Source organism: Manacus candei, unplaced genomic scaffold (assembly GCF_025592945.1).
Source record: "Manacus candei isolate 608988 ecotype Guabito, Panama unplaced genomic scaffold, ASM2559294v1 h1tg000076l, whole genome shotgun sequence".
NCBI lineage: Eukaryota > Metazoa > Chordata > Aves > Passeriformes > Pipridae > Manacus > Manacus candei.
Genome location: NW_026138124.1, coordinates 5354488 through 5365637, shown reverse-complemented (window position 1 = coordinate 5365637; position 11150 = coordinate 5354488). Strand labels below are relative to the sequence as shown.

Genomic DNA, 11150 nt, shown 5'->3' with positions numbered 1-11150 from the left:
AATAAAATAGAAGACAGAACAATCCAACACATCCCTTTTATTAATTTAAAAAACATGGAAGAAAAGCAATAGGGAAAAGTTTTAGCAATAAAAAAGGGATCCCGATTAAAAATCTATAGAACTTGTCTAGCAACATAAACTGATTTCTTTGGGTTAGAGATGACCCCATACAAAACCCCAAATTCAGAACACTCACAGTGCAGGAGAGTCTGGCTACAGACCACTTTTCTACTTCAGGTTGAACTCTTCCCTTAGATTCATGTATCCCACTGCTACCAGCTCCGCCATAAGTAGAATACGTAGCCTTCACAGTAATATTTCCCTTAAATGGTAATGGATATGTTTTAGCTTTCAGACAGAAAAACACTCTGGGCCATGTTAGAAAGAACTCCAGGGTCACAGAGACTTATGGCTGACTCTTTAGAGCAAACTTAGAGCAGACTGCACAGCAGTTATACAGGCAATTAAGAAAAAAATCTCTTATTTGGCATTTCTCTATCACTATCTCTCGGGCCTGTGACATGAAGGCCATGCCCCGTTAAGCAGATGTAACGTACGGCCAATGGGTTCTGCTTGGCTGAGATGAAAGGCTTTCATGCTCCTGGATATAAAGCAATGAACAGTGCTTCCAGCTGTCCCTGAAAGGCCTCATCCTCTTCCCATCACAAAACTTGGCTCTTCAGCGTCATCTTCCTTCTCTTCCTCCTCCTTGCTGTCCTCTTCGTCGTCCTCGCTGCTGCCTCGCTCTTGGGACTGATCTGGTTCTACAAACACAAACAGGGTGAATCCATAAGGTGTTCCCACCTGTCTTCCTTCTCAAGTATTTCACAACAAAACAGTCCCAGGTGCTAAGGAAACGTGTATTATTAGGTCATGCTAATTAGCACGAGTGGATAACATGGATAACATATTCCCCTGTGTCTTCCTTGTTAAGTATCTCACAACTAAGTAGTCCCAGATAGTCAGGAAACATGTATCAGATTATATTCATTCTACCGAGGGACAGGGAGCTCAGAATATCAAATTCCCCCTTGGAGAAATATTCCCTTACCTCCAGTGTTACCAAGTCCACCTCCTACAGAACATTATTTCTTCAAACAGAGGTAGTCAAACACCAGGGATGATGGATTATCTCATTCCCAACCTCTGCAGGTTGGCATTAACTTTCAAGGATCACAGAGTACTGTTACAGAGCACTGGGAAACCATGGACAAGACTGAGTATATTCCTACACCTATTTTAAGTCACAGAAACTCCACAGGGTGCCATAAAGTTTTACAGACTGTTTGCTATACTGCAAGTACAGGAACCCATTAAGATATGCCTAAAGTTAACAAGGGTCACAGAAAACTCGTGAGGCCTGCTGAAAGATCAGAAAACACTTACTAGAAATTAAATAACCAATCATGAAAATGAGCTACAGCATCAAGTGGGACCTGAATCTGACTTTTTCTGCTCTTTACTGTTGCTCAGGCCCAGTCAAGCTCACACGTAGGATTTAGGCTCAGTGGTCTGATGCCACCGCGTGGTGAAGTTCTGAACTTTCATTTTGTCTTAGGGGTTTGTACAATAACCTAACTTTAACAGCTGACCTGATTCGCTGCCAACCCTTATTGTGAATGCATTTACTACAACAAAGGTGAAAGATGGCAATTCAGAGGTTTTATTCGTTCATTCAAAAAGGAAGATAAATGCTTGCCCACTACATACAACAAATGCACTTCAATTAATTTGGGAAAATTCAGATCTCAACCAGGGCACACAAAACTAGAAAAAGAAAAGACTGTTCTCAGTAGACTAAAGATGGCTATCAGGGGCTTCTGTCCCTACTGGTATTATTATCATTGTTATTACTACTACTACTATTATTATTATTTTACATAGAGAACCACAAACTGTAAAGAGTTAAAAATGTAATAAAGACAGGGGAGTTTGGATTCTTTCAGGAACTTGTGCCAAACAAAACCACTCCAGCCCCACAACTGGTACCACGGCAGTGCCAGTCCCTGATCCAGCTCTCCTCTCTCCCAGCCACTCCCTAAAGGGATGGGTATTCTCTTTTGTTCACTCAAAATGAACAAAAGTATGTTGACTCATACTTAAATCCTCCTCCTAGTTACAAGTCATAAATGACTAGCTTAAAAAAAAAAACAACAAACAGAACAAAAACAAAACACCCAAAAAAACCTACTCTGCTACATCCACTTGCTGTCACAAGTAAAATTAACCTAACAAGTAATTTGTCCTCCCGTGTTTACATGGGAGGCTGGCAATGGTTCAGCTGAAACAGATCCAATTCTGAAAAGCAAAGCAGAATTAAGGTAGAACTGTCAGACAAGTTACTGTTCCAGCAGAATTACCAGCAACTGCTGTAACTTTAAGAATGACTGCAGTTAGTGAGCTAACCCACAAAGGACAACTATTTGAAGGAGTAAGCTAAAATAAACTCACTGAAAAGAAGCAACAATGTGCAAAAGTTTGAGCAAACAGTTACACTGATGTTTGCTGAACATTAATTTCAACACTGCAGGAGGACAGAGGCAGTCAGGTTTTCCATGTTTATTTCTATGCAAATAAAATAGTCATGTGGAACAGATGGCACCAAGGTGGCTCAATTTCTTACACACACAATCATAACTCAGTTTCTTGCTGCCCAAGCTGTGCATTTTTTTCCACCTGTTTTCTCCATAAGCATTCAAAATATACATAAGAGAAAAGCACAGCCTCGAACAATACTGCCTTTTTGAGCAGATGATGTTCTAAATCTGCAGTTTGTCAGAATAGCTGGGGCAAAACATCCACAAACAACCAAATCCAATGTTTGCTGTCCAAAATTTCCCCTAATAAAGGGAAAATATTCACAAACAGCCAAGTTATTTGTAAGATTAAATCTCAACATAGATGGCTTTCAAAGAGGATTTTGAAACATTAGCTAAAATAACAAGCTTAAGGCTCAGGCTTCAATCCATGTATTGAGAATGCTTGGGGGGGGGTGTGTGGAAAAAACCCTTCTAGGCTTCAATTAGGGAACAGAATTGAGTCTTGAGGAAAGAAAACTAAATTTCACTGACCTTTTTCCTGCTTCTTTTGTTCAAGTTTATTTTTCTTAGCTTGCAGCTTCTTCTCTTTTAACTTCTGGCTATAAAGCAAAGAAAAAAAAAAACTGTGACAAATCCTACCTTTGTAAAGCTTCTGAACATTCATACACTGATAAACGACACATTGGAAAACCTGATTTCAGAAGAGAAGTTCAATTTAAATTTGGCCTTAACTGAAAATTCAGCAAGAGCAAACTTAGCAAGCAATCAACAGAAACTTTTCTATGTTGTTTTTAGTCTAATGGATCTTTTAAAAGTCTTCCATGATGCCACTGCAACCCAAACTATACGATACACAATAATCTCCAAGAACACAGATGGAACAAAAATGAAACTGCTCCTATATTTTAGCTACCTAGGCTAATGAACAAAAAGAGAAAATGGTGTCAAAACCTAGACTGCTGGGATTGAACATTAGGGAAAAAATATCACCAGTAGCATATACTTTAATTGAAAAAAAAAAAAATTTAAAAAAAATAGTGCAGTATGCTTTGACCTTCCTCTTTGGCTGTACTTCCTGGGGATATTGGGTCCTTGGAACAACACTAGGAGTAAAAGGGAAAGTCTGTTCACAGAACCCAGTTTTGTTTGCCCAGAAAAGGCAATCAGGCAAGTTAATGTCAGACACAGCCAGAGCAGCCTGGGATTCATGTTCCTCTCTCACCACCATAAGTGAATTCTCTTGAAACAGAGAGCCAGGTAGTGTTAGGTCAGGACAGAAGAGAAGGGTGGTGAGGGAAATCAGAGGGGCTCCTACAGGGCAAAGCCACTTGGGTCCTGCACCATTAGACCATAGAAGGGGGACAAGGAGGTGTTAGTGTTTAGGCAGCATCTGCTGTTGGAACAGTTGTTCTCCCTCTCAGCCAGGGAAGAGGCAGCAGGCCAGATCTGACTTGGTGGCCATCTGTTGGACCACATTAAATTAAACTAAGATGGCAACAGTGTTTGTGTTGAGCACTTTTGTGCTAATATGGCAGTGAGTCACTTTGCACAGGCCTTTCCACAGCAGCTCTCAGCCACAGGATGCAAAGCAGCAAGGGAGAGGCTGCTCAGGGTCAGACAGAGTAAAAGAGCCGGGCCATGATACCTGCTGTTTCTGAAATGTGTGGTGGATAAAGACACTGGGATTTAAATTCCTGTATCAATGCACTCCGATGTTCAAGCTACTTCTTGAGAGCATCAATCTTGTAACTGTTTCACTGTGTCTAGAATTTAAGAGCAAGATGGATTTAATATTTTTTAATATTTTCATTTAACCTACTAGACTTGACCTGCAGGCAGAAGTGGCCTATCCACTAAGCAGCACACAGTTTTGCACTGAAGCTGCTTGGTATCAAGGGATTCAGATGTTCATTTAAGCCAGATATAAACACAAACCTTTCCTGACACTGTTACAACAAATATGCAGTAAGGCACCTTGCAGTCAAGACCACAGAGTCAGCAAAAGCTGCTCAACCAGTCCAGAGTTATCCTGCCAGTGATGACATGGAGAAGAAACCACGCCAGCAAAGCCTGTCAGGTTTACAGCTACCTTTAAAAACCAAACAATGACACTGACAAATTTAATTTCCACAGCCAGACTTCCCAGCTGATAGATGCAGACACAGAATGACAGTGTTTATCCAAAGCATGCAGCTACAGATGAGGCACAGGGTGTGAGGGTTTCCATGTCAAGCCTCCTGGGAAAAATCTGCCCTTACCGCTTCCTTCTGCGTTTTGCTGTTTGCTCTTCTGCAACCATCTTATTCCTCTCCAGTTTCTTCTGGAATTCCTCATCTAGTCTTTGCTGTAATTGATCACATGTCATACTTTGGTCACAATCTAAATTAAAATACTTCTTTTAAAAGTCATGTCCTTTTAGGGAGAAATCTTTTAGCAAAATACAGAAGGGAGCTCTGCCAGATTTTGCCTGGCTTTTTTATACAAAGTCATGTCCTAGGGATGACTGCTGTACAGACAGCACTTTTAACCTATACCCTGAGCCAAACACTGAAACCTTCTGAGGGAGGAATCCTCACCAGAACAGGTGAGGAAGGTTGGGCTTTTGCCCTAATGAATGTTTCGGTAAAAACAAGTGAATAATTGGAGACATAAACATTAACATATGGATCAAAGGACTCGGCCAAGAGAGAGTATAACAATAATGTTGTCTGAAAGAGAGGCCATTCTACTTGACCAAGCCTTAAAAGAAACATCTGAACTCCGTTCACAGGCACTTGCCTTGATTCTCTCTAGGCAAGACAGTGATAATATAAGGGATTTCTAGTTTTAAAGCATTTTCAAGCCAACCTGAGAACACACACACTCACGTGTCTTACTGCGTGCTAGGACCCCAGGGAACACAGGAGATGGAGCATGTCTGACACAAAGCACCAAATGTTTCAGTACTGACACAGACGCCACGTATCACACACTCCTACAGACTCCTCTGACAAAGGGTGGCTCAGAATGGGATTATTTGTACATGACTTTCAAAGAAAACACAGATTTGCAGCGAACACCGAATATTGGGGGGTGAGGGAACTATAAAGAGCTGTGCTGACCTTCTCAGCCATGGCATCCATGAAATCCTGCCTCTGGTACTCTCGCCGCCGGAGATGCCGGTACACGTGGAACTCCCCGCTCCCGGCTCCAGCACTGGAACCTGCAGCAAAGAAGGGGTAAATCTGCTAGGAAAGAATGTGTATAGATTCTCACAAATAACTACAGCTAGAGATGAGCTAAAGCATCCTATTGAAGCTGCTTCTGACTGACTTTCAGCATATCTCACACAAAAAATAAAGGTCAACAGAAAGGAGATAAACCCCATCGTATTGTACTCTCCCACACAAGACAGATACCACTGACAGTTTCTGACTGTTTCTTCACAAATGAAATGCCCACAGCTCTCTCTTCCTGGCATCAGCCTGCATGTTGAAGCCTCATAGGAGCTTTCAACATCACTCTCCATTCTCTTCCTCTGTCTGCTGAGCCATTTCTCGAGGCAAAGCACAGGAATACAAGCCTCAAAGAAGACACCTAATTAAAACACAGCAGCTGGGACTGCAGCACGGGTGCTCTTGATACCAGCAGAATCCCAGCATGTCAGGTGCTCCCAGAAAAACAAGACAGTTTGACTCAAGCACACAGCAAAGCTATTTGAAAAAGCCATGAGGGAATTCCAATAGGCTGAAGAGTTTATCCCAAAGCATATATAAAAACTTCAGTCCAAGATCAATTATTCTGAGATAAGAACAAGTCAACCTCTAGGAAGGATGAAGGTCCCAAAGAAAGACAGAACTTCTACATGCAGACACAGTTTACACCACAACTACTATATTTAATCCCTGCAGGTAAAAGTAAAGCATAAGCAGAGTATTTAGGTCAGGTTCCTTGCACAGCTGCCAGCTCCCTGCCTGACCACACAAAACCATACCTGCTGCACGTGCCTGAGATCCAGGCTGAAAGCAACCACAAGAAGGGCTTCATAACTGTAAGCTTCCAGAGCACTCTCAGATCAGTGGGAAAGACAGATCTACTTATCATCATTTACTTGTCATCACCAGAGCAGCAGCTTATTGCACTGCAGGCAGCCCACGTGCTGCAGTGCCACGGGCTTTGTTCACTTTGCATCCTGACTACCGGCAGAAAAGCGGGACCCAAGAACCAAATAAAACTCGAAAAAGCAACTCTCGAAGCACATTTCACACCTCTTTCCTCCAGCAAAATGAGCAAACTGAAAAACCATCTCTGTCCTCCCCTGTTAAACACTTTTCTGAGTTAAATGTGGCTGACCCCGGAGATATCTGAAGAACAGAATCTTTACCCATCACGTCTCTAACGAACTCCGGGGGAGGTCGCGGTGCCCATTCGTTCAGTTTTTCAGGGATTGGTACAGTCTTTTCCTGCAAGAACAAACCAACCAGCCATCAGTATCTTCTACGAGCAAAGTCTGCAATTTTAACACATTGTTGAAAGGCGGGACATGTCTGACAACAGCCTCTTCCATCAGCTGACAGATCTCAGAAGGAGCACAGCTGCAGCCATTTCTTCATGCACAGGGACCAGGAGCAGGCAGAAGAGGAGAATCAGAAGGGATCCTCTCTGTCCCTCACATTCAGGCCTGCAGGTCAACAAACCCCGGGAGGATTAGGAATGTCTGTGCTTCTTTTCGGTATGGAAACCAGGTGGAAGCATGTCAGCACCTCCAAGCACTCGCAGGAGCTGAGTCTACTCCCACTACCAGTAGTCTGGGAAGTGATGAAAGGCATTTGTGCACCTTCCATGCCAGATCTAGAGGACAGGAAAGAGCAGGGGAGGGAGAACACATGGTGCAAGGTCAGAGGAAGAACGCGGTGCAGGGACATCTCAGCTGCTCCAGCACACACAGGGCACGGGTGAGAGTCTCCTCCTGGCAAACACCTCCTCGGGAAAGGATCGAAACACCCAGTTAGAGGAACTGGGGTCATTAAAAGCAGTGGGCAGAGCAAAGGCCACCGGGCAGAGCACTGAGGGGCTAGTCCTCCTCCTGGGTCCCCAGAGAAGGGTCTCTCCCCTCACAGCACCCCAGAAAAGTCCCTCTCCCATCATGACAAGCCGGTGTGTGGGGCAGGTGTCGGTCCCTCTCCCCTCGAGGACCTCGGGAGGAGAAAGGGGCGGGGGGTGTCAATCTGTCTCCCTTCATGGAACCGGGAAGAAGACAGGGGAGGTCGGCCCCTCTCTCCTCGCAGACCCGGGGTGGCCGTGCCGGCCCCTCTCCCCTCACGGACCTTGCAGGTGCAATGGGGGGGTCTCGGTGTCCCTCTCCCCTCACGGACCCTGGGTGTGGGGGGGTCTCGTTGTCCCTCCTCCCCCCTCCCGGCCCCGCCGCCCTCACCGGGTTCCTCATGAGGCGCTCGAGGCGGAGGCGCTGCTCCTCGGCCGCGCTCCGGGGGATGACGAGTGGCTGCGGCTCCTTGCGGGGCCGGGGCGGCCGCGGGGCCGAGGGCGCCGCCATGTTCCAGACCTGGCCGCGCCCCGCCCCCCGTGACGTCACGGCGCGCGACGCTCCCCCGCCCGTCATGGCGGGTCTGGCTGAGGGCCCGTGAGGGGACCCTGGGGGGGACGGGAAGGGTTTCGCGGGGCCGTCACCGCGAACAGTTGTAGAGTCATAGAATCACTGAATGAATTAAGTTGTAAAATACATGGAGTCCCAACTGTGACCGAACACCACCCTGCCAACAACACCAGAGCACCGAGTGCCGCGTCCAGTCCTTTCCTTAAACACCACCAGGGACGGTGACTCTGCCACCTCCCTTAGCAGCCCCGTTCCAATGCCTGACAAACCCTTCTGTGAAGAAATTCCTCCTGATGTCCATGCCCTGCAGCCCGGGTGGGAGCCGAAGGCACAGAGTCACAGAATGATAATTCACAAAATCAAGGAATTGTATGATTGGAAGGGGCCTCTGGAGATCATCCAGTTCAACCCCCTGCCAAGGCAGGGTCACCCAGAGCAGGTGACACAGGAACGTGTCCACGTGGGTTTGGGATGTCTCCGGAGAGGGAGACTCCACACCCTCCCTGGGCACCTGTTCCAGTGCTCTTCCACCCTCAACGTGATTCTGTGAGGGCACAGAGTCACAGAAAGATGGTTTGGCTCAGAAGGGACCACTGGGGTCACCCATTCCAACCCCTGGCTCCAGCACCATCCCCTGAGCTTGGCACTCAGGGCTGTGTCCAGATGGCTTTTGAGGGAGACCCCACACCCTCGCTATGCAGTCTTTGCCAGTGCTCCATCACCCACACAGTGAAGAGTTCTTCCTCATAGAATTGCACAATGGTTTGGGTTGGAAGGAACGTTAAAGCTCATCTCGTTACACCCCTCTGCCATGGGCAGGGACACCTTCCACTAGCCTAGATTGCTCCAAGCCCCATCCAACCTGGTCTTGAATACTTCCAGGGATGGGGCAGCCATAGCTTGTCTGGGCAGCCTGTGCCAGTGCCTCACTACCTTCACAGGGAATAATTTCTTCTCAATATCCCATCTAACCCTGCCCTCTCAGTGTGAAGCCATTCCCCCTTGTCCTGTCACTACATATCCTTGTGAAAAGTTCCTCTCTATCTTTCTTGTTGGCTCCCTTCAGGTACTGCAAGGCCACAGCTGAGTCACCCTGAAGCCTCTTTTCCAGGCTGAATAACCCCAATTCTCTCAGCCTTTCCTCACAGGAGAGGTGCTCCATCCCTTTACACATCTTGGTGGCCTCCCCTGGACTCACTCCAGCAGGCCCATGTCTCATGTTCAGGTGGAACTGCTTGTGGTCCAGTCTCTGCTTGTGCTCTCATCCTACTGCTCCCCACGCTCGGGGAGAAATACGCTCGGAGATACGTTGTTCCCTGTGTCACTTCTCCCATGTCCCAGCTGTAGCTGTGCTTCCCGCTCCCTGCAAAGCTGCGTTTGCTGAGCTCTGATTTCCTCTGTCCCCCCAAGCACGTTCTCCAGGCTGCAGCGAGTGCAGTCTGTCCCCAACAGGACCCATTAACGAGGCAGCTCTGGCATCTGCCATGCTCCATCCAGGCTCCGGGCTCAGCTGAGCCCCGAGGAGGGTGAAAATTCAGTGTGTTTTTCACCAGCACCCTCAGCCCTGCCAAATCCTTTCCCCGTGACGGCGTAAGCGATATGGGACTTCCCAGTGCCTCGGTGGCAGGCTGCCTGCACCATCTGTTCGTGTCACTTTGGTAATTAACCAGCGCTGCCCGCGGGCTTTGTCTGCTGACAGTGATGAACGGCAGTGCCATTCCCCACGGCAAGGCCTTGCTGGGCACTGGGAGATGCCGAGATGTGGGCAGGTAGAAGGCGGGGGATGCTGCACTGTCTGCATCCATATTCACATCTGGGCTTTGCGGGAGCAGTGCTTGGACGAGCTGAGGGATTGTACACTCAAATCCATGCATGACTGACGGGGCTGCAGGAAGCCATGAGTGGGGAAGAGGAGCCGGAGCTGGCTGTGATCAGGTTCCTCTGCAAGCCAAATTTCTTTTCAAGTCGCTGTGGCCCTACAGAAATGGCATGGCATGTGCTCGGGCTGTGCGTGCGTCAGAGAATTAGCTACTAAAGGTCAGCTGCAATGGAAGAGGGGCATAAACCTTTGTGTAGTTTATGGAGATAAGCTGGAGCCGAGAAGTTGGGCTCTGGGTTTCAGACAGCTTCGTGCTGTGCATGTGGAGAGGGCGACAGAAAGGGGAATGGAGAGGTTGGGAATGGCTCCTTCTGAGATTTATAGTTCATTTATATGACCTGAATTTATTAAGCCCCCATTCTCTTCTCCCTTCAGTGGAGAAAACCGGAGCTGATCCTCAGGTTCAGCTCTATGTTTACAAAAGACTTTTCAACCCTCACTGAGGTTGCTATGGAAATCACACTAGTTTGTGCCTCGTGTTTGTCTTACCAACCTGATTTGTAAAAGAATGGTGTGAATTTAGTGCTGGCTGAGTTCCCAGCTGGCCGCTGGTCCTGGAAGGCATCCTTGCAGTCTCAGCCCTGGCTGGAGCAATGCAAACAGCTTCCCCCATGCTGTCTGCCAGCTCCTCAGCTCCTGTGCCTACGGCTCTCCCAGCCTTGGGTCCTCTTCAGCCCACCAGGACAGAAACCTTACAGTGCCAGGCTGGACTCAGCCTCGCCAAGGAAACACCAGTGCCGTTGCAGAGGCGGGGGCAGGTACGTGCCCCTGGCCCCTGCTCAGTCACTGCAGAATGTTTTTTAGAAGCAGAAATGTAGATTGATTGAGTTTCCTCTCTGTTTAGTCCTGAGCAGAGCACAGGAAGGTTTAGCTTCCTAACCCCTAAATTGTCATGGGTGTGAGTAATGAGCTGCCTTCCACTCCCCATGGGCTGCAAGGGAGCAGCTGGGCAGCTGGATTCACTTGCCCAAAGCCTGGCTTGTGCCATTGACAGCTCACAGTCCTGGGAAACAAACAGGCAGCTGCCTGTCATCCAACAGAGCCCATGCAAACCATGGGGAAAGAGACCTGGGAGCATCTCGCTCTGAACCTACATGTCTAGGGAATTGGTGCAGACTCTTGATGTGCTAACGCATGT

General features: G+C 47.5%; 1 protein-coding gene across 1 annotated transcript; it reads right to left on the bottom strand.

Moving 5' to 3' along the window:
• Positions 1 to 21: 21 nt before the first annotated feature.
• On the bottom strand, positions 22 to 8106 carry PRKRIP1 (PRKR interacting protein 1). The gene is made up of 6 exons (XM_051810046.1): positions 7954 to 8106; positions 6904 to 6982; positions 5642 to 5742; positions 4799 to 4884; positions 3072 to 3139; positions 22 to 764 (listed from the first exon to the last, which is right to left on the bottom strand). Exons 1-6 carry the CDS (start codon positions 8071 to 8073, stop codon positions 649 to 651), a joined length of 570 nt encoding a protein of 189 aa, XP_051666006.1. The 5' UTR covers positions 8074 to 8106; the 3' UTR covers positions 22 to 648.
• Positions 8107 to 11150: the final 3044 nt, after the last annotated feature.

Coding starts and splice junctions, on each gene's coding strand:
- PRKRIP1 (XM_051810046.1), bottom strand. CDS start 8,073: ATGGCGGCGCCCTCGGCCCCGCGGCCGCCCCGGCCCCGCAAGGAGCCG. Junction 6,983..7,953: donor AGCGCCTCATGAGGAACCCG/GTGAGGGCGGCG, acceptor TTGTTCTTGCAG/GAAAAGACTGTACCAATCCC. Junction 4,885..5,641: donor TGGATGCCATGGCTGAGAAG/GTCAGCACAGCT, acceptor GATCAATTACAG/CAAAGACTAGATGAGGAATT.